The 24,450-nt window shown below is 42.9% G+C and overlaps 1 protein-coding gene across 1 annotated transcript in view; it reads left to right on the top strand.

Moving 5' to 3' along the window:
- Positions 1 to 24,450, top strand: part of LOC124721619 (constitutive coactivator of PPAR-gamma-like protein 1 homolog) — a gene marked incomplete in the record, with an annotated part of 229,198 nt that overhangs the window by 67,230 nt on the left and 137,518 nt on the right. Inside the window, 1 exon segment of the mRNA XM_047246678.1 lies at positions 16,460 to 16,578. Within this exon segment, the coding sequence (XP_047102634.1) occupies positions 16,460 to 16,578 (119 nt within the window).

The raw sequence follows: 24,450 nt of genomic DNA, 5'->3' as shown, positions 1-24,450 counted from the left end.
TCTGCTCATCTCTTTTTACGTGTGAACTGCAGCTGGCCACGTCACTGCAGGCTAGCTGTACCAGTTGACCAGCCAATGCTGTCGAAGTTAAATACGCCGGTAAAGCTGTTGTCCCATATTATCGCTAAGTCGATTTGTGTGTAAAGCACAGCACAAAACATACCCTTATTATCGTACTTGACAGTACTTGAGGCAGCTTGGCTGCAGTTCCACGTGAAACGGAAATCCAATGAGGTTCCATCAAACACAGAAGAGGTTTATTCTTATGATGAATGGATTATAGAAATATTACAGCTTTCAGACACAGTTCCTCTTTCTGAAGTAGAAAACTCAAACAACAACAACAACTACTACTACTACTACTACTACTACTACTACTACTACTACTTCTTCTTCTTCTTCTTTTGCACACACACGCACATGCAGTGTCTCTGGACACTAAGGTCTGACATGAACAGCAGTCTAGTTGGGGTGGGTAATGGGGATAAGGAAGAGACATGAGGCAGGATAGAAGTCAGCATAGCAGGGTAGGGGTGGAGGAAGTAGCAGTGATTTTGAAAATGAAAAGTGGTTCAGTTCTGATTAAAACGGCATCCTCTGCTCAGCTGGGGGTGCTGTTTGTCTGTGACAAGCTCACAAGCTTCTTGTAACTATTACTTCCCACGACAGACTTAGTACGATACAAGGTATCATCTTCCACTGCGACCTCCTTTTACAGACCAATTATGAGTTGCATGCCAATTTGGAGTGATAGGGTGTGCATTTTGTTGATAGTGTCTGGAAGGGACCAAAGGACAATAGGGTTGATACTGGGGGCCTTCATCTTGCTTTCCCCTCTCCCCTTGTATGTATAATCTATGTGTACCTTCATTCCCCCTGTTCACTGGATTGCACCATAGTCCAAAGAGGAAAGAAAATCCAAGAATGCAAGACAACCAACTCACTTATCACAAGGACAAGAAGAAATATGATCATTTGCATCCTGTATGTATATGTCGGCGACATTTGCTGTGGCTAAGATGATGTCATTCTCTCTAGCAATGGCACCCTCTTCCTTTGTGCCTTCTACATCAGGACCTCTGGGCCACTGAACTACACCTGCTCCTCTGGTGATTAGAAACACTCCTCCAGCTACATGCCTCACACCTATTTCGGGAGAGTCAGATCCCCATCCACTGAACTGTCAATCCCCAACCCCCAACCAGGGAATCAACACTCTCTGTCAGCGTTTCTCACTAGAAAGGGGTCACTTGGGATGCACCTGTCCGAGGATTCTGCTGATTTGCATCCAGATACCAGCCAGTGACTGAAGGAGCCACAGGTTGGTGGTCACCTGACCTGATTCAGAACCAATGTCTTTTGATGTCACATCCTTGCAATTGGTGGCAGCTGATGACCCTGGGGCATGACCTGCCTCTCCTTGGTCTTTTCTTCTCCCTTCCCCCACCCCGCCATAGAATACCAATAATGTGATTCTCCAGAGGAACTATAGCAGTTTCTCCACCTCCTTCCTGAGCTGTGACATCTATTTTGTGTTTCCCCTGCTTTCTACATTGGACTTCAAGAAACTTCGTTCTCAGGATTGCAAACCCATATCCTCCATGGCTATTGGTTTTTTTTTTTTTTTTTTTTTTTTTTTTTTTTTTTTTTTTTTTTTTTTTTTTTTTTTTTAAAGAATATAGCTGAATATGGCAGTTCTTCAGGCAGTGTTCGCATGTACACTCCAGACTCTGTCTACACTGAATACATGTCACCCGATATGATTCTGGATGCTGTGGCTGTTTGTGTCAGAATGTGTCTTGATTTTACACTTCCTGATAGTGAAATGTCCCAGACCATGTTGTCTGCACTGATTTCTCAGCTTTCCCACCCTTCCTCATTTTGGGTGACTCCACTGCCCACAACCCTTTGTGGGGTGGCACTACGGCCACTGGCCGTGATAAAACTATCTAGACTTTGTTCACGGAGCTCGGTCTTTGTCTCTTGAATACTGATGCCCCAACACACTTCAGTTTGGCATATGGGTCATATTCAGCCTTTGATCTTTCCATTTGCAGCCCGAATCTTCTCCCTTTCATCCACTGAAGTGTCCATGATGATCTGTGTGACAGTGTTTATTTTCCGAGCATCTTGTCTGTCCCTCACCATCCCTTTCCTGAGCATGCATCGAGATGGGCTCTAAACAATGCTGTCCGATATGCCTTTGCCTCTGCAATTGCCCATGGCACCTCGCCAGGTGGAGGTATCATTGCAACTGTACAGAGTACAACCACAGCCATTGTATCAGCAGCAGATTTAGCGATCCCCTATTCGTTGGGATCCCCCCGTTGGAAGACAGGACCACGATGGATGTCAGGAATCACCGTGGCCATGAGATATCACATACGGAGAACCTCACTGCCTTTAAACGGCTTCGAGCCCATGTCTGCTGCCTTAAAAAAATGACAGAAACAAGAATTCTGGGAACGGTATGTTACTACCCTTGGTGCACATACCACCCCTTTTGCAGGTTGTTCCACTCATCTGTGGATACAACTCCCCCTCAGGTGTACCTGGTGTCTCCCGGAATGATGTTGTCTAGAATGACCCAGATTCTATCACCGATCATTTCGCTCTCTGTTTTGCTTGAACCTCTGTGTCTGTGAATTAACAGCCTGCATTTTGTATCCTCAAACAGTGGATGGAGCAAATTCTCTTAACTCCCACTACACTTTCACTTTCCATTCAGTGAGTGTGAATTCATCAGTGCCCTAGCCCCTAGCCCTTTGCCCTGACACAGCTCCAGGGCCAGACTGCATCCACATCCAAATGCTCAGACCCTATCAGTGTGTGGTCAACATCATTTTCTTGTCATTTTCAACAATATCTGGAGTGAGGGTGAGTTCCCACCTCATTGGTGAGAAAGTTTGATCATTCTGGTACTGAAACCAAGTACACGCACCTTGAAATGGACAGCTATCATCCAATTAGTCTTACTTATATTCTCTGCAAGTTATTCAAACGTATGGATAGCAGGTGGCTGTTTTGATGCCTTGAGTCTTGCATTCTTTCCCTCCAAGGGCAGTTTTCACCAAGGAAGTTCTACTGATTGTAGTTTGGTCTGCCATCTGGTCAACTTTCGTGCGGTTTCAGCATGTTATCATTGGCTTCTCTGACTGGAAAAAGGCTTATGATACCACATGGCATCATCATGTCCTTGTTACCCAATGTGAGCAGGCTCTCCAGGGCCCTCTCCCAGTTGTTGTGTGGAACTTCTAGTAATGAGATTTCCTCCAGGTTCAAGTTGGTACTTTCCACAGTAACCCCCGTATTCAAGAGAATGGGGTCCTGCAAGGCTTTGTATTGAGTGTCCCATTTTTATTGGGGCAATCAGTGGGGTAGATGCCACTGTGGGGCTTACAGTGTCATCCTCCCTGTTCACTGATGATTTTTGCAATTACTGTTGCACCTCCTGTGTGGGTATTGCTGGATGCCAAACGTGCAGGGTGCCATAGGAAAGGTGCAGTCCTGGGCGGTCACCCATGGCTTCCGGTTTTCAGCCACCAAGACGTGCATCATGCACTTCTGTTGCCATTGCACTGTCCATTCACAACCAGAACTCTACCTCAATGACCAGTTGTGCAAAGTGGTGAAGTCTTATCACTTTTTTGATTTGGCCTTCAATGCCAGTTGACATGGCTTCCCAATCTTCACCAAGTTACGTGAATGTGTTGGTTGCACCCTCACTGCACTACCTCAGTAACATCAGCTGGGCCACAGACCGCTCTACGCTTTTGTGGCTTTACAAAGCTTTTATCCTGCCCCATCTTGATTATTAGAGTCTAGTATATGGCTTAGCATTGCCTTCAGCATTGTGTGGTCTGACTTGTGCCAGGTGCCTTGTGGGCCAACCCTATGAACAGTCTACTTGCGGGGGCTGGGGTCTTTCCACTATCGATCAGGTGCCAACAACTGCTTCTCAACTATGTGATTCACATTTTTTGCTTCCCTTAGTTTCTGAACTACGATATCCTTTTCCCTGGTAGGGAGATCCCTCTCCCACAGCAGAGGCCCAGCACTGGAGTCATGATTGTATGAGAACTGCAGTGTCTTTATTCTGAACTCCAACTTCTTGCACTGTCACCTCTTGTCAGGGAGCAATCACGTACATCCCTGTTGTGTCTACCCCATTCTTGGATCTGTCTCGACCTATCCTGTGGACCAAACAGACCCTGTTGAACCGATGGTTTTTGGTCACCCATTCCTGGCCTTGCTTGATGTGTTTCTTGGTTCAGAAGTAATATGCACTAGCTTTACGGTTGACAGAAGAACTGGTTTTGCCTCCAAGGTGCAGCGAGCAACACCTTGTGCTGAATGGATGTAGTGTATCCACTGTAGAATTGGTGACGATCACTCAAGTCCTCCATCACGTTCATTCTCTCCATGGCAAGAACATCTTAATGGGCGTTAATTCCCTGAGTAGTCTCCAGGCTATCGACCAATGCTGCACTTGACACCCACGGGCTGTGGCTATCCAGGTTATCCTTTCTGATCTCCATCAAGCTGGATGGTCAGTTACCTTTGTGTGGACCCCAGGTCACATTGAGATACCAGGGAATAAACATATTGATTTGTTGACCAAGGTAGGTATCAGAATACCGATTTTGGAGATGGGGGTATCAAAACGTGACCTTCATGCGACAGTGTGCCGTCAGTTGCGGGAGTCTTGGAACATGGATTGGCGTGACCTGGTCTCTCCAAACTGCAAGCAATAAAGGGGACTACAGCCATGTGGCATCACTCCCCTCATGCTTCTTGCAGGGAATCCCCTGTCTGTCACCTTCGCGATGGCCACACTTGGGTGACCCATGGCCACATCCTACAATGTGAGAATCCATCCCACTGTTGGTGTGGTGGCCCTCTGATGATGGCCCACACCCTACAAGGCTGTCCTAATTTGGCCACCTTATGACGAAACCTTCAACTTGGTGACACATTGCCTCTAGTACTAGCGGACGATGCCAAAGTGGCTGATCTGGTTTTAAATTTTACGTATGGTGGTGATTTTACTGCTCTTTGTGAGGTAGGCTACATGGACCTCTTTGACCGCTGTAGAGATTGGAGGACCTTCACCTGCTCCAATCCAGGGGCTCCCATGGCTGCCCCTGCTTGGTGATCTGGCCTGGCTACTGTCCTTCCCACTTTTTTAATTCTTCTTCATCTTCTTCTTTTACATCTGTCATTGGTTTCCAGTCTTGTTGTCATTGTTCTGCTTCTTGCAATTTTATCAATTTGATGCGTATTGCAAATTTTCCCATGCTAATGGGGGATGAGGAAACACCAGTCAGATGCAGAGGGTATGTCTCCCATCACATGACTTGTCTCGGGGGCCTCAAGCTACTTTCAGAGTGGGCAACTCACCCACTTTCACTCTTTTACCCCAGTCTCTCTTGTATTTGGTTTTATTGATTCTCAGTTACAATTAGGTTCATCAGAATTTGTATTCTGTATTCTTCCTCTCTGAGGACTTTTCCCGGCTTGATGCTTAAATGATGAGGGTCTGATGACCTTCCAGTTTGATTCCATCAGTCCAATCCAGTCTGTTTCTGAGCAAGGTTGGGAGAGTAATTTCAGTCTGTGAAGTATTGGCATGTTTGGAGAGGGCCTTCTTGTCACTGTAGTTGCAACAAGCACTGGTGGGTAGACTGTATGGAAGGGATTTTTTGGTGTTGAATGAGTGGCAACTGTCAGAGTGGAGTTATCGATGGCGGTAGGTAGGTTTGATGTGGATTGAGGTACTGAAGTAGCCATCCTTGAACTGGAGGTCAATGTTGAGGAAGGTGGCTTGTTGGGCTGAGGAAGACAGGTAAAGCAAATGGGGGAGAACATGGGGAAGTAGGTTCTGGACGGATGTGGGTATGTTGTTCTCACTCCTGGTGTAGATAATGATGATGTCATCAGTGAATTTGAACCAGGTGAGGAGTTTGGGATTCTGAGTGGTTAGGAAGGATTCCTCTAAATGGCCCATGAATAGGTTAGCATAAGGTGGGGCTTTGAGTGTGCCAATTGCTGTGCCATGGATTTTTTTGTAGATGACACCTTCATAGGAGAAGTAATTATGGGTGAGAATATAGTTGGCCATGGTGACCAGGAAGGAAGTCGTAGGTTTAGTCAGTCAGTGGTTGGGGAAGGTAGTGTTCAACAGTGGCAAGGCCATGGACATTGGGGATGTTAGTGTAGAGGGAGGTGGAATCGACAGTGATGAGCAGGGCACTGGGTGGTAAAGAAACAGGGTTGTAGGGAGTCAAAGGAGGAAATAGTTGGTGTCTTATGTAGGAGGTTGGTTAGGGGTAAAAGATTGAAGGTGTTGGTCCACAAAGGCAGAGATTCTCACTGTGGGGGCACGATAACCGGCAACAATGGAGTATCCTGGGAGGTTGGAAGTCTGTAGTATATAGGAGTAGCATAGTGGTAAGAGGGGGGGGAGGAGGAGGAGAGGGGGAGGGGGAGAGAGAGAGAGAGAGAGAGAGAGAGAGAGAGAGAGAGAGAGAGAGAGAGTGAGCGCGGAGGGGGGGGGGGATATTTCTAGATGGACCTATGGATTTGAGGTCGGACTGGAGAACCTGCTGGAATTCTGGAATGAGAGCACTGTGGTAAGGCATGTATGTAGGCATATTTGATAGCAGGCGGAGTCACAATGCCAAGTAATCCCTGTGGTTCATAGCCACAGTGACGGAACATTGGTCAGCATGTAGAATTATCAGGTTGGGATCAGTTTTTAAGTGGTTGATTTGCAATTCTTTCTGTGGATGTTAGGTTGGATTCCAGATGGAAGGATTTGGGGAATGAGGAGGCGGCAAGGTTCAAGGTTAGGGAATTCTGGAAAGTTAACAGGGGATGATGTGAGGGCTGTGAGGGTAAGTCATGATTGGCTGCAGGAGTACGCACAGTCAGGACGTGTTAGGTATTGGTTTTTGATTGAGTGTGAATTATAGGGTCATTGGGGGAAAGTGTTCATACTATAAGAAGTGGGAGAAAGAGAGAAGGTCTTTCAACAAGCCCGTTGTGACTGAATTTCAATCTTGGAGATGGAATGCAGGAATTTGAAATTGGAGAGTAGAAGAATTTTACGTAGGGAGAGCAGAGCCAGAGATTGGTAATTTGTTGCTGTGGGCATTTGGGAGATTTTTATGGTCTAGGCAACAACACAGGTACAGTACGTGGGGAGTGGATTTTGGCTGGGGATAGAGAAACTTTATGGCATTGGTGCAGATGAAAGGAGCAACGATTCATCGTGGAGGATAAAAAAATGTGCAACAGTACGTAAAATTTTATAAAAGTACGTGAGCAAATCAAAAAACAATGAAATTATTGAAGTTCAGGGAAACAAAATGAAACCTGAGTAAATAATGCCCACAGGAAAAATTGAAGCAAAATAAAATTGACAAGAGAAACTTACATGACCAGTTAATAAATGTCTTACAGTTCAGGACTCTTGTGGCACACAACACAAAAGAACACTGGTTTTTGACTCTATGTATCCGCTAGGCTACAACACATGACATCACAATGTACAATAACATGAAACTGCCCGGAGGCCATACAAGGTCGGTAGTGTAACTGTCCAAATCTTGAGGGCTGCACAATAAGTAACAGTTGACAGCACGGCGCAGACTCAGGCCAGGAGGCTCACGTCACTGTAGGTATAGATAAGCATAGACATCACTGATGTTGCTGCTGCTGGTTTTGAGAAGCGTGTGCAGCCGTTGTTGTAGACGTGCTGGAGGCCAATGTTGGAGCCTCTGGTGTCAATCCCCCCATATGTGGCCAGCGAGCCTTAGCCCAATGCATCTCTGAAGAGAGGCAGACGCGAAAGGTAGTAGTAACTGTGGGTTTACCACACACCTCCACTTGTGCGGTAGGTGAGAGTTTTGGGCGGAGGGTGGGGATGGGGGGATCTACTGGGCCTATCCCCACTCTGTAGAGAGAAAGTGGTGTGATCTCCATTTCTTCCACCCCACCTCCTCCTCACCCCCCACCTCAATGATTCAGACTCCAGGAGTTCCGGTCTGCGGGCACTTGGAAGTAAAGCTGAAAGTAGCCTGGCCAGCAGTGGCTGCATGGGCTGGGCAATGGTGGAAACATGGGTGAGTTGGTGGACACTGGAGGCAACATCATGACAATGTCTGGGCTCAGTGGCCACGCCAATGGTGCACCTTCCGGAGGTGTCCCCAGCTCCGGCAACTCAATGTGAAGTATTGGTCTGTCCCAGGGCAGGGAGGCTGGGGGTGGTGTTGCTGGTGCGAGGCCATACACTGTGGTGGCCTGGAACAACTAACAGAAGAATTAGAGGGTGGGGATGGAGGAGGATGGGAGGAGTGGGCTCAAGGACAGCTCCTATTCCGCAGTAGGGTGGAAAAATGGGATGCAGTGGAAGGACTGGGGAGAAAAAGACTGCAGGATGCGGTTGCATAACTGGACCTGGTTCTGGTGTCGCTTGAAGGTCCATTCTCTGGTATCAAGTGTAGAAACCTGTTGCCCTCATTGGGAATTGGTTCAAGTATCAGCTCTTCTTGCATCGAACGATGGGAAGACGGACTGCAGCGGAAGGACTGGGGGGGGGGGGGGGAGAGGGGAAGAGGAGGGAGCAGGGGTGTCCACTTGCATAACCAGAGCTAGTTTTGGTGTCAGGTGAGGGTCCATTCTCTGGTATCAACTGTAAAAACCTATCACCCCTATTGCTGATGAATGGTGTTTGGGAACCACTGAGGTTGACTAAAACCCTAGACCCACACCCATGTCCCAGGCCGCAATTTTGGAGAGGGCGAGGAACCAGGGGGCTAGGTACAGACAGCAGTAAAAGTAGGAGAGAATGGGATTGATGTCCACGTAAGAGTGCTGATGGGCTCTTGTCACGTAATGATGTTGCCCAATATTAGCTTAACAAAAAATGTCAGGGTGCCTTCCGTGTCTGAACGAACCTCTCTGCCTCTCCATTTGATAGGGGATGAACAGGAGGTGAACAGATGTGCTTCACTCCATTCTTAATGCAGAGATTCTCAATTACCTTTGTTCGAAATTGTTGCTCATTGTCTGTCACTAATGTGCGCATGAGGCCCTCAGTGGTGAAAATATTAGACAGTGCCGTCTCTGTATATTCCGCCGTGGCTGTATGGCAGTTAACAATATATGGAAACAGGAAAAAAGAATCAGTGACAGTGACAAACGTGGTATTCAAAATCAAGATGAACTCGTTATGAAGGTTTGTTGGGTGTTGGCCAAGGCTGAAAAACCGGACTTGGGGCTACCTGTTGTTCAGCAAATCTGTTGCATTGATGGAAGAGGCGCTGTATATCTCACTCCGATGCCTGGTCAATAAGCAAGTTGCTGAGTGAGCAGCTTGGTCCTTGAAGTGCCCCAATGCCCCTGGTGCAGCAATTGTAGGAATAATTGTCGTAAAGCTGGTGGAATCATAACATGTGGTGTAGTTTGGTCTGTGGCTAAAAGGATTGCACCGTTGACCAGAAGCAAATGGTTTCACAGCCCATAGTAATGCCTAGCCAGTTGTTCTGGCCACCCCCTCAAGGTAAAGGTGCGTACCTGTTTGAGAACTATGTATGCCTCTGTGGTGACAGAAATGTAGGCTCCTGTCAAGGGAAAATTGTCCACAGCTTGTTTCACATCGTCATCCAGATAGAATTTCCTCTTGATCGAACTTATAGTCTGGCCAAGAGCATCCACATTTTGTGTGCTAGGATGAGCTTCTGAAATGGATTTCAAAGGTATATCTTTAGAGGAACAATGCTCAGCATTGGAGCCAGTGAGCAGTATGATCTGGGAATGAGCTGTTGGGCTGGACAAAGAGACTGTGGGCTTATGGTCCGTTACCTGACGGGACTTGATACCATAAAATAGGACATGAAATTTCTTCAAAGCCAATATAATTGCCAGTGCTTCTTTCTCAATTTGAGAATTGTTAATTTGTTCAGGGGGTGAGGTTTTTGAACTACAACTGATGGGGTACTCTGAAGCATCAGCCTTTGGGTGAGAGAAGTCGGCCCCCATCCCATGGTCTGATGCGTCTGTTGCAACCACTGTCTGCTTCCTGGGTTGGAACATTGCTAAACAAGGTGCTGAGAGTACACACTGTTTGAGCTCCCAGAACACCATTTTACATGTGGCTGACCACGTGGTAACCAATCCTTCTTACACATGTGGTATAACGGATGTGGCATCCAAGATGCCACTGGAATGAATTTTCTGGAATATGTAATTTTTCCCAGAAAGTTCTGGAGCTACTTGAGGTTTGTCAGCCAAGGCACAGATGCAATCGTTTAAATGTGTTTCTGCAGTGGTAACATACCTTTGTGAGAAAGGACGTGGCCTAAATACTCCACTGAAAGCTAAAATTCACATTTGCTGAGACTGTACTTTAATCCTGCCTCCCACAAAATGAAGAAGAGTTACTTCAGGTTCGCTAAATGCTGCATGGGGGAACTTCCTGTGATGAGTGTCATCCAAATAGTTAATCGAACCCTGCACATTGCGAAGCAGCCATTCCGGGGACGTCTGGAAAGTTGCTGGAGTACTGGAGACCCCAAAGGCCAACTGCTTATATTTGTATAAACCAATTGGTTATTAGTCACCAGTATCTTCTGTGAACATTCATCTAACACGGGGGTGTGCTACCTTTTAGCGTACCTGGCTCACATTGGAAGAGGAGTATATTCGGGCCACATACGGTATTATTTAACACTAACGATAACTGCTGGACCAATGAGGGAGTAGCATCATGTGGTGGGAGTTTCAATTTTTTTAGCAATTGTGTGACAAATCTCTCTTCTTGGGCCACATTGATAACAGAAGCTGCAAGTGCGTTTCATCAAGGTCAATTTTGGAGAAGTGTCCACCAGTTAGCTTTGTGTATAGTTCCCCAAGCTTTGGAATGGGGTACATGTCCATGTCAGCTTGAGCATTCACCATGACATTGAAGTCTCTGCAAAGCCTGCATTTGCCGGGTGGTTTCTCGATGAAAACCAGGGGAGTAGCCCACTGACTCAATGATATAGATTCTATCGCATCATTTCCCTGCAGCCTGCCTAATTCATTCTTGACTTGGTCGTGGAGCGCCAGGGGAACCTGCTGTGAGTGAAAAGAGCAAGAGCAGACTAGAATTAAAAACTTCGGGAAATTAGGAGGAGAGAGTGTCCAGTTATAGATGAGGAACATTCTATGAGACCAGATTTACTGTGTCATTGATGGAAAATCCAAAAGATTTAAATGTCTCTAGACTGAAGAGATTCACAGTGCCGGTGCTGTTTTTGGCTGAGAAAGTTATAACCATGGAATGCATTGCTTGTTATGGTTTCCAGCCATTGAACTAATGGTTTTAATATGGGTGCCCTTAATCATAATATATTTGAAAATTGGTGAGACTGGTGGCTGTACCTGTAAAGACTTGAAAGTTGAGTGTTTTACCAGCCACCCATAGCAAAATGAGCAGTTTATCAGAGGAACCTCCCTGAGTAGATGATACGACAACATTAGTGTCCATTTGATCTTGTGATCGTGAGACGGGAATGGCTGCGTGATAAACAGATGTGAGGTGACCCTTTCTTGGGCACTTAGTCCAATCTGACCACCAGAACAGATAGTTGCCTGTAGCATGTGTCTGAAAACAGTCCGGGTAGGACAGGTAAGACTGTCACAACCTGTGGCAGTGTGAGACCCACTGTTTCTGTGCAGAGACACTCACATGCGGTTGTTTGTGTACTGCATTGATGTCACTGCTGACTGCTGAATCCTCCACGTGTGTGGGTTCACTATTTACAGCAGCTATGTCTGTCCAGGACTCTTGAGTGGTGTCCTGCTACTTGTGTGACTTAATAGGACTGTGCTAAATCCAAAATCTTTTGTAATGAAGGGTTATGAAACACTAAAGCTTTTAACTGAAACTCTTTACTGCATACTGTGTGGACAGTCATGTGTCTAATCGAGCCTTCTGCATAAGATTCTTTGACGTCGGGCATAGAAAACTTGGATCAGCGACTTAGTGCCTTGAGCTCAGCCGCCTTAACCCTGGTGGGGTTGACTCTGTTGCTTGCAGCTCTGGTAAAATTTGAGGTGAGCAGAAATCGTTGTATGGGGTTACATTAGGGAGGCCAGCTTACATAACAACTGATAAGTTTGCAATAGAATCCATGAGAAGAAAAGGGAATCAGTAGTATCAGCTTCATTTACCTTCAACGCCGTAAAATGCCGTCACAGCCTTTGCTCATATGAGTCCCATTTGTTCATATGAGTCCTACTCTTCTGTGATTTTTTTTTTCCCCTTATACGGTGGGAACAGCAAAGGATTTGACTGTCAGCTGCTTGCAGTACTCTGGCCAGGTGGTCTTCTGTACACTTTAGATGTTCTTGTGGTGAGCCATCAGCTGTTGCAGAATAGCAGCAAGAGATGAATAGACCACGGTGACTAGAAAGAAGGAAGCAGCGGTGGCCATTCAGCACACAGTCTGTAGTTCACAGAAAAGTTCACTGTCCTAAAGCAACAGTCAAGTGCCAAAATTCGCACACAAGTTTCCACAGTTTGAACGAAGTTGTGTCTGCCGTCACCAGTTGTGTTGTGGTACACAACACAAATGAACACTGTTTTTTTTTTTTTAAATCTGTGATGGCACAATGTGCAGTAATGTGAAACTGTCCGAAGACAGTGCGAGGTCAGTAGTGTAACAGCATCCAGATCTTGAGGGCTGTACGATAAGTAACAGTTGACAGTGTGGTGTAGACTCAGGCCAGGAGGTTCACGTAAGCTTAGATATAGGCAAGCATAGGCATCTCTGTTGTCTGCTTTTTAGTTGGGGTCCAGCTGGTGTTGTAGAGTCACGGAGGAGGCCAACGGTGGAACCTCTGGTATCAATCCCCACGTCCGCAGCTAGTTAGCCTTAGTTTACTGCATTGTGTAACATCTGTGGTTTGCCGGCATGGCCAATTGCATGTGGTGGCAAGCACAAAGGTAGTGGTAACTGTGGGTTTACCACAAACACAGAATGAAAAACATTGTGTTACTTTGTATTTATATCATATTTGTACGCAGGGATTTGCCAAAGAAAAAGCTGCATGATTTTAAAAATTCCTAGAACCATCATGTACCCATCTATGTGTTACATAGAAATTGTGCTGTACAGTTTTCATTTTCAGTCTGTGTCCAGTTTTTTTTTTATGAGGCTGGATTTTGACTAGAGTGCCTTGTGTAAATTTGGTATTCTTCAATGCTTTTTAGCGACTTGCTGGAAATGATTCATAATCAAAGTAAATGGGCAGGTACTTTGGTTTATTTTGCATTTAAGTGTTGTTTTTCAGTCAGTATATTCATTTCATGTACAAGACTTATTAATTTTGTGGAGCAGCCATGTGTAGTTCTGTTTGTCATTTCATACTGCCACGTTATCACATTGGCCATCTGAACATTTATTTGAGGAGTAGTAGAAAGTATGTCTTTTGCTCGTGTGCCTGTTATGTAGCAAAATGTTTTACTGAGAGGTGGAAAATCTTGGTGGTATTCTGAATATAATATGCTTTTCTAGTCAGTGTCTAAAGCTAACAGTTAACTTTACTGTATTATGTATTCCATACATCATATTAACAGCCTTTGCTTTGATATGGATTATGTCAAGTGAACAAAAAATTCTTTAGTGAAGGCTGGTACCTTATATTCCAGTGTAGAATTTACTGAGTGTGACAGCCCCATCTTCTTAGTGATTCATGTAAAGTATTCATTAAAGAGGATTGTTTCTGAAGTATAATCTACTCTTAAAGCTATTTGAACTTCTTCATATCTAATTTGACCAGTCTCCTCCTGTATTAAAATCCGTACTGTTTTAATTTTGTTGCCAGATGTGGCTGTCATCTTCACAAAATTTAATTGCTTTGATATCTGGATTACTTGCTTCACTATTCTGCAATACTTTTTGTAATGTGCTACAGTATCAACATCAGAGATGCTCTTGACTGAGAAAGCTCCCCCTCCCCCCCCCCCCCCCCCCCCCACACACACACACACACACAAACACACACAAGATGTCTTTATTCTTTGAATGTCCCTTTTTTTGTTTCCTCTCTCTAGGCTTTGGTCTAATTTGAACTGCCTTTGTGGGGAAACAGATTTCTAATAAAAAGAGAGCAAAATTTGTTTAAAATGTTTTATTTTTCATTGATGTCATGATCACTGTAAACATGGTCATTTCACAACTCGAGCAGCCTCCTGAAATACTCAGTGTTTTGCCCATTAGGTACTCTCCTGAACTCATTTTTTTTCCTTTTTACCTGATCAATATTAATACTTAACATAAATAACTTTGTGTCGTGATCTCCAAGTCCATTGACTGTTGGGTTTGTAAGATGATTCTGTTAATTAGAGCTGTCTATAAAAATATCAGTGACTGGTTTGTAGTAGTTAGCTACTGTAGTCCGATAATTTACAGTAGTAATTAAATTGGCTGATAATTTTTACCAAGTTCAGTAAAACTTTATTGGGAGAATTTTTGAGAAAGTGTATATTAAAATTGATCAGAAATTTTTCCTGTTGAATGTGCTAGAAGAGCTTGAAGGTGTTTCTTGAATGGATTAAAATTACCTGCAAGGCCTCAGTGTATGGTTATTATTAGCCCTAGAGTAATAAGATGGTAGCCTAAATCGTCCAACACATACATGTCTGTACCACTGGTCAAACGAGGTTCAGAGAGAGATATTTTCTCAGCTTGGTTTGATGAATCTTAAATCCTCAAATTGCATACACACAGTTCATTGCAGGGTTACTATAAATTATTTGTTTGTTTTCAAAGTTCTATATTTTCAAGAGTAATACATGTACAAATATGATAGATGCATGAATAGAACTGTAAACTGACTTGAGTGTGCATCATGCCTACCAGTTGGCATTAAGAGTGCAATGCCTTGAGAGCAAGAAAAGAGTTTTTGTTTGTTGTAATATGCAAGATGTTAATCTTTTACAATAGTGCAACATGCATCCAGAAGGAATAATTTAATGGAACCACCATGTAAACAGAGCATTGTGAATTGGTATTGTCTCTGTAAACAGAAAAGAACCAGTCAACCAAGTGTGCCAGATGCAACCATGCAGAGGGTGAGGGAAAGTTACGTATGCAGTTCAAAAATTCAAAGGTCCACACAAGCCACAAACTTTCAGTACTGGAGCAAACAGTGTGGAAGATTTTACAATGGCATGTACATTTCAAACCATACTGTCTGCAGCCCGTGCCCCAATTAAAACTGGAAGATTATTACCAGCATCTTCAATTTTGCATCACAATGCAGGAAGGACTTGACGATGAACATTACACCTCTAAGCTAATATTCAATGATGAAGCAACCTTCCATATATCTGAAAAAATTAACTGCCACAATGTGAGCTGTACAGTGTCACGGACAGACTTTTATGGGTCATTTTTCTTCTGTGAGAAGATAGTGGCCTCTTACCTTAATATGTTGAGGTTGTGGTTGTCTCCACAACTGAATGTTGAGGATTTCATCTTGCCTCAGCATTGGAGCATCAATGTTCATTGCTACCTAAATGACAAACTGTCACATCATTATATTGGGTGTAAAAGAGATGATGATGATGATGATGATGATGATGATGATGATGCTGTGGATGATGATGATACTGTGGCTCTTTCCCTTGGCCCCTCAAGACGCCTGACCAATTGCCTTGTGCCTTTTTCCTTCGGGATACATTAAGGACTGTGTTTACATACCCCCACTGCCAAGAATATCGGAACAGACCAGAGAATGCATCAAAGTTGCTGTGATGACCATTGACAGGATTATGCTACATAAGGTATGGAATGAACTTCGTGATCACATAGATGTGTGTTCTGTGATCAGAGGGGTACTCATAGAACATTTGTAAAGCGCTTCAATCATATTGGTGCATGTAATACTTTGGAAAATATAGAACTTTGAAAACAAATGAGTCATTTATAGTAGCCCTGTAGTGTTACTTATCAGTGTTAGAATATTCTGACACAATAAGGAATGCTGACATTTTCCCCTAACTATTGTTAATGATTTGATGGAGGAATTTCTTGTGACTGCTGAAAATTTTTAACAGTCCACTTTTTGCATGGATTCAGTATAGTGGGATAATTACTTGCCCAGACTCAATACTGTTTCGATCCTAACCTCTTGTAGCACTCGCTTTCTTTCTGCACTCCTTTCCTAAAAAAGATGCTACCCTGTTATCTGTAACCTCTTGTATTTTACCATTCATGGCAGTGCCTTAAAAATTGTGAAAGGTTAACAACATTAATATATAACCTTTTTTAAAGACTGATGTGTAATAGTCCATCTGAGAAACTAAAAATTAAATCAGAGAAAAGTCTTAATATGTTACTCTTTTTGTGATTTGTTTTCAGTGTTTTCATTTCGTTGTTTATTATTATTTTGTATGTATTTCCAGACCACCGACATGGTTATTCACAATTTCCTGCACAAAAGATTTCCCCCCATCAAAACAAAGGAAAACATGTAGATCAAGTGGACAACTCCAAATTTGCCTCAGAGACTGTGGAAAGTGAGGTAAATTTATACTGTACATCAATAAAGAGAATATTGTTATCATACATTGAAGAGCCAAAGAAACTGGTAAACCTACCTAATACCATGTAGGGTCCCTGCAAGCATGCAGAAGTGCCGCAACACGACGTGGCATTGGACTCTACTAATGTCTGAAATAGTTCTGGAGGGAATTGACACGAGGAATCCTGCAAGGCTGTTAATAAATCTGTAGGAGTACAATAAATCTGTAGGGAGCACAAGGGGGTGGAGATCTCTTGTGAACAGCACATTGCAAGGCATCCCAGATATGCTGAATAATTTTCATGTCTGGGGAGTTTCCTGGTCAGCAGAAGTGTTTAAACTCTGAAGAGTGTTCCTGGAGCCACTCTGTAGCAATTTTGGATGTGTGGGATGTCACATTCTCCTGCTGAAATGGTCCAAGTCTATCAGAATGCACAGTGGACATGAACAGATGCAGGTGATCAGACAGGTTGCTTACATATGTGTCACTTGTCAGAGTCTTATGTAGACCTATCAGGGATCCCATATAACTCCAACTGCACGTGCCCCACACCATTACCGAGCCTCCACCATCTTGAACAGTCCCCTGCTGACATGTAGGGTCCATGGATTCATGAGGTTGTCTCCATACCCGTACTCGTCCATCCGTTCGACACAATTTTAAATGAGACTCATCTGACCAGGCAACATGTTTCCAGTCATCAACAGTCCAATATCAGCATTAATGGGCCCAGGCGAGGCATAAAGCTTTGTGTTGTGCAGTCATCAAGGGTACACATGTCGGCCTTTGGCTCCGAAAGCCCATATCAATAATGTTTCATTGAATGTTTTGCACGCTGACACTTGCTGATGGCCCAGCATTGAAATCTGCAGTAATTTGCAGAAGGGTTGCACTTCTGTCACATTGAACGATTTTGTTCAGCTGCCATTTGTCCTGTTCTTGCAGGATCTTTTTCCACTCGCAGCAATGTTGGAGATTTGATGTTCTTCTGGGTTTCTGATATTCATGGTACACTCGTGAAATGATCTTACGGGAAAATCCCCACTTCATTGCTGCCTCGGAGATGCTGTGTCCCATCCCTCATGCGCCGACTATAACACCATGTTCAAACTCACTTAAATCTTGATAACCTGCCATTGTAGCAACAGTAACTGATCTCTCAACTGTGCCAGACACTTGTTTTATATAGGCATTCCCGACCGCAGTTCTGTATTCTGCCTGTTTGCATCTCTATATTGGAATATGCATGCCTATACTAGTTTCTTTGGCGCTTCAGTGTATTTTGTCAGTAACTTTATTATTAATAAAGAATAATATTCAAATGTGTGAGTTTTGTTTAATAGAGACAAGGTTTGGAAATTGCATTTATTGCAGGGGTTTTTTGTATGATTTTGTCATATTGGTACAGTTAATTTTTTGTTTCTATTTGTAAACACGATGACAATGTTTGATTACACAGCTGTTTAACTATGCAATGTAATGTGATAATTTACTGCCAGTTGAGGAGGTGCGTGGTTTGTGTGGGAAGGATACTTTTTTTTTAATGTCTTTTCACTCTTGTATGGTGACTTACTGATGTTTTACATGTGGAGCATTAGATCTGATTAATGTATTGTCGTCTATAGTAGTATTGTCATCTCAGCACACTGCCAAATGATTCACACATTTGGCAAACATCTGACTGAAAATGGAACAGGGTGAGTTTGGTTTCGAGAATGACATTTAGTTATGCAAACAGCTATAATTTGCATAACGAGCAAAAAAAATTGTAAATAAAATGACTCTCTTAACGAGTGATGTTTCGTGTAACAAGTGGTGTCCTTCGCATGGGGCAGGGGAAACGTTCAACAATATGAACAAATTTCACAGTTGGCACTCGCATATTGTAATGTAATTAACTGTCGGAGATAAAGCTTATCTCATGCAAAAAGTAAGATGCCCACCGTAAAGAGTTAAGGTAACTTCATTATGTTGCCAGAAAATGTGTTTAATTTATTTAATTATGAATATTTTCTTTTATGATAAATAATGGATTAGTTTGAAATGTTAAATGTTGTATATTTATATGTATTTATTTATATGTATCTTTGGAGTTTATTAAGGTCAGTAGACCAAAGAACCCCCCATGAACCATGGACCTTGCCGTTGGTGGGGAGGCTTGCGTGCCTCAGCGATACAGATGGCCGTACCGTAGGTGCAACCACAACGGAGGGGTATCTGTTGAGAGGCCAGACAAACATGTGGTTCCTGAAGAGGGGCAGCAGCCTTTTCAGTAGTTGCAGGGGCATCAGTCTGGATGATTGACTGATCTGGCCTTGTAACATTAACCAAAACGGCCTTGCTGTGCTGGTACTGCGAACGGCTGAAAACAAGGGGAAACTACAGCCGTAATTTTTCCCGAGGACATGCAGCTTTACTGTATGATTAAATGATGATGGCGTCCTCTTGGGTAAAATATTCCGGAGGTAAAATAGTCCCCCATTTGGATCTCCGGGTGGGGACTACTCAAGAGAACGTCATTAACAGGAGAAAGAAAACTGGCATTCTACGGATCGGAGCGTGGAATGTCAGATCCCTTAATCGGGCAGGTAGGTTAGAAAATTTAAAAAGGGAAATGGATAGGTTAAAGTTGGATATAGTGGGAATTAGTGAAGTTCGGTGGCAGGAGGAACAAGACTTTTGGTCAGGTGATTACAGGGTTATAAATACAAAATCAAATAGGGGTAATGCAGGAGTAGGTTTAATAATGAATAAAAAAATAGGAGTGCGGGTTAGCTACTACAAACAGCATAGTGAACGCATTATTGTGGCCAAGATAGACACAAAGCCCATGCCTACTACAGTAGTACAAGTTTATATGCCAACTAGCTCTGCAGATGATGAAGAAATAGATGAAATGTATGACGAGATAAAAGAAATTATTCAGGTAGTGAAGGGAAATGAAAATTTAATAGTCATGGGTGACTGGAATTCGTCAGTAGGAAAAGGGAGAGAAGGAAACATAGTAGGTGAATATGGATTGGGGGGAAGGAATGAGAGAGGAAGCCGCCTTGTAGAATTTTGCACAGAGGATAACTTAATCATAGCTAACACTTGGTTCAAGAATCATAAAAGAAGGTTGTATACCTGGAAGAATCCTGGAGATACTAAAAGGTATCAGATAGATTATATAATGGTAAGACAGAGATTTAGGAACCAGGTTTTAAATTGTAAGACATTTCCTGGGGCAGATGTGGATTCTGACCACAATCTATTGGTTATGAACTGCAGATTGAAACTGAAGAAACTGCAAAAAGGTGGGAATTTAAGGAGATGGGACCTGGATAAACTGAAAGAACCAGAGGTTGTACAGAGTTTCAGGGAGAGCATAAGGGAACAATTGACAGGAATGGGGGAAATAAATACAGTAGAAGAAGAATGGGTAGCTCTGAGGGATGAAGTAGTGAAGGCAGCAGACGATCAAGTAGGTAAAAAGACGAGGGCTAATAGAAATCCTTGGGTAACAGAAGAAATATTGAATTTAATTGATGAAAGGAGAAAATATAAAAATGCAGTAAATGAAGCAGGCAAAAAGGGATACAAACGTCTCAAAAATGATATCGACAGGAAAGGCAAAATGGCTAAGCAGGGATGGCTAGAGGACAAATGTAAGGATGTAGAGGCTTGTCTCACTAGGGGTAAGATAGATACTGCCTACAGGAAAATTAAAGAGACCTTTGGAGAGAAGAGAACCACTTCTATGAATATCAAGAGCTCAGATGGCAACCCAGTTCTAAGCAAAGAAGGGAAGGCAGAAAGGTGGAAGGAGTATATAGAGGTTTTATACAAGGGCGATGTACTTGAGGACAATATTATGGAAATGGAAGAGGATGTAGATGAAGACGAAATGGGAGATAAGACACTGCGTGAAGAGTTTGACAGAGCACTGAAAGACCTGAGTCGAAACAAGGCCCCGGGAGTAGGCAACATTCCATTAGAACTACTGATGGCCTCGGGAGAGCCAGTCATGACAAAACTCTACCATCTGGTGAGCATGATGTATGAGACAGGCGAAATACCCTCAGACTTCAAGAAGAATATAATAATTCCAATCCCAAAGAAAGCAGGTGTTGACAGATGTGAAAATTACTGAACTATCAGTTTAATAAGTCACAGCTGCAAAATACTAACGCGAATTCTTTACAGACGAATGGAAAAACTGGTAGAAGCCGACCTCGGGGAAGATCAGTTTGGATTCCGTAGAAATGTTGGAACACGTGAGGCAATACTGACCTTACGACTTATCTTAGAAGAAAGATTAAGAAAAGGCAAACCTACGTGTCTAGCATTTGTAGACTTAGAGAAAGCTTTTGACAATGTTAACTGGAATACTCTCTTTCAAATTCTGAAGGTGGCAGGGGTCAAATACAGGGAACAAAAGGCTATTGACAATTTGTACAGAAACCAGATGGCAGTTATAAGAGTCGAGGGGCATGAAAGGGAAGCAGTGGTTGGGAAAGGAGTGAGACAGGGTTGTAGCCTTTCCCCAATGTTATTCAATCTGTATATTGAGCAAGCAGTAAAGGAAACAAAAGAAAAATTCGGAGTAGGTATTAAAATTCATGGAGAAGAAGTAAAAACTTTGAGGTTCGCCGATGACATTGTAATTCTGTCAGAGACAGCAAAGGACTTGGAAGAGCAGTTGAACGGAATGGACAGTGTCTTGAAAGGAGGATATAAGATGAACATCAACAAAAGCAAAACGAGGATAATGGAATGTAGTCTAATTAAGTCGGGTAATGCTGAGGGAATTAGATTAGGAAATGAGACACTTAAAGTAGTAAAGGAGTTTTGCTATTTAGGGAGTAAAATAACTGATGATGGTCGAAGTAGAGAGGATATAAAATGTAGACTGGCAATGGCAAGGAAAGCGTTTCTGAAGAAGAGAAATTTGTTAACTTCGAGTATAGATTTAAGTGTCAGGAAGTCGTTTCTGAAAGTATTTGTATGGAGTGTAGCCATGTATGGAAGTGAAACATGGACGATAACTAGTTTGGACAAGAAGAGAATAGAAGCTTTTGAAATGTGGTGCTACAGAAGAATGCTGAAGATAAGGTGGGTAGATCACATAACTAATGAGGAGGTATTGAATAGGATTGGGGAGAAGAGAAGTTTGTGGCACAACTTGACTAGAAGAAGGGATCGGTTGGTAGGACATGTTTTGAGGCATCGAGGGATGACAAATTTAGCATTGGAGGGCACTGTGGAGGGTAAAAATCGTAGAGGGAGACCAAGAGATGAATACACTAAGCAGATTCAGAAGGATGTAGGTTGCAGTAGGTACTGGGAGATGAAGAAGCTTGCACAGGATAGAGTAGCATGGAGAGCTGCATCAAACCAGTCTCAGGACTGAAGACCACAACAACAACAGACCAAAGAATCTGCAATGCAGGAATGTCTGCAACTTCCAGGCACATGTTGGCTTGCCCGCCACTTCTTTGTCGGGATTGGAGGGAGATGGACGTGTTTATGTGACCAGTACAGTATAATGCATTTAGCGTATCAATGTTCACAGTGAAAATGTTGTAGTTACTAAACAAAAAGTACGAATAAATATAATTTTTAACTGAAAGTATTTCGGATCCGGTAGTGTTTATTTCAAACGAGAAGAAAACCCAGGCCATGCTTGTTGGAGTAATTATTTTTGCAGACAAAACTTCGAAAACCCCTAGACAAACGAGATCTGCAGTGTGTAATCTTTCAGCAGCTACTAGTAACTAAGTCTTGCTGGAACTACTCATATTATTCTCAATTACAAACACGTGGTGCGAATGCGGTCCTACCACAATATATCGCGTAAGATTCCACAATCATTCAGTTATCAAGAAACGAGTAGGTAACAACCAGTCCCGACAAAGAAGTGGCGGGCAAGCCAACATGTGCCTGGAAGTTGCAGACATTCCTGCGTTGCAGATTCTTTGGTCTACTGACCTTAATAAACTCCAAAGATACATATAAATAAATACATATAAATATAAAACATTTAACATTTCAAACGAATCCATTATTTATCATAAAAGAAAATATTCATAATTAAATAAATTAAACACATTTTCTGGCAACATAATGAAGTTACTTTAACTCTTTACGGTGGGCATCGTACTTTTCACATGAGATAAACTTTATCTACGACAGTTAATTACATTACAATATGAACAATGTTTTTAGTATGTACTGTAGTCTCGGCTTAGCACTCTTTCTGGTAACATCTTAGTGCAGCTTGTGATCTCATATTTTTCTAAACTTGTGTTAAATTGTGTGCATGCGTGCGCGTGCATGCATGTGCATGCGCTCAAATTTTAATAACGTTCATTGAAATGTCCCCCGAAGATAAAGCTGCAAGAATACGACCGTAAGAGAAAGAAAATGACCTTAGAAATGAAATGTGAAATTGTTGTAAAATGTGAACAAGGTGTGAGGGTTACTGACTTGATCCACAGATACAATCGGTTTATATCGACTATTTGCACTGTTCTCAAGAACAAAGACAAGATTAAGGAGAGAGATGCTTCCAAGGGGGTGACAGGAGTCATATTCTGGATGATGTCGAAAGGTTGATCCTTATATGGATAAATGAAAAGCAATTGCAAGGCAACACTATTAACGAGAACATCATTTGTGAGAAGGTTAGAATGATTTTCACCAATCTCGTTGAGATGATACTCATATCGTAAGTGGCCAGAGAAGTGTTTAAGGGAAGCCGTGAGCAATTAGAGAAGTTTAAGAGTAGAACTGATATCCCCAGCATTGTGAAGCACGGCATAGCAACCAGCTCCAACACAAAGGCAGCAGAGAACTTAGTCAACAATTTCAAGATGCTCGTAGATTCTGTGGTTCTCTGCCACAAAAGGTTTTGAATTGTGATGAGATGGGTATGTTCTTGAAAAAGATGCTGAAGCATACCTTTATAACAGCAGAGAAAAATGCATTACCCAATCACAAGCCAATGAAAGACCATCTTACACTGCTATTCTGTGCCAACGTGAGCGGCGATTTGAAAATTAAACTGCTTTGCATTTATCATTCAGAAACTCCATGAGCCTTCAAGAAGTATAAAGTCTAGAAGAGCAGTTTAAATGTGATGTGGAGGTCCAACAACAAGGCTTGGGTGACATATGATCTTTGCGATTGGGTCAGTGAAGTGTTTGGTCCTTCGGTGAAAAAATATTTGCTTGAGATGAATCTGCCACGCCATGTCTTCCTTGTTATGGACAACGCTCCTAACCATTCTCCAGGCCTACAAGTCCACCTCTTTGAAGAATTTAAATTCATAGAGATCCAGTTTCTGCCTCCGAACACACCCCGTTACTCCAGCCTATGGATCGGCAGATTATTTCTAACTTCATGAAGCTGTGCACTAAATCACTCTTTGAGCATTGCTTAGAGTTGACTTAAGCTACCAATCTCACTCTCAGAGTTTGGAAAATATCACTTTAACATCATTGCCTGCATTGAGATGATCAAAAAGACATTGAAGGGGGCTACTAAGAGAACACTTACTTCAGGTTGGAAGAAGCTTTGGCCGACTGCATTGTCAGTTGTGACTCTGAGGCATTTGAGTGAGTGCCTGTGAAGTCTATAATCAATGAGATTGTGTCTTTGGCCAAGAGCATGGGACTAGAAGTGGATAATAATGATATCAATGAGCTTTTGGAATATCTCAGCCAAGAAATGACCACTGAAGTGCTTATTGAGTTGCAGTGGGCTTCACAGCAGGAAGTTATCGAGAGGAGTTTGGAGGAGGAGGAGTAGGCAGTAACAGCAAAGCAGCACTCTTCTGGCACAAATAAGAGAAGTGCTGAAAGCATGGGAAATGTGTATAAGAAGTTTAA

Source organism: Schistocerca piceifrons, chromosome X (genome assembly GCF_021461385.2).
Source record: "Schistocerca piceifrons isolate TAMUIC-IGC-003096 chromosome X, iqSchPice1.1, whole genome shotgun sequence".
Classification (NCBI taxonomy): Eukaryota; Metazoa; Arthropoda; class Insecta; order Orthoptera; family Acrididae; genus Schistocerca; species Schistocerca piceifrons.
Note: the sequence above shows the minus strand (reverse complement) of the source record. Positions and strands in the feature narration are given on the sequence as shown.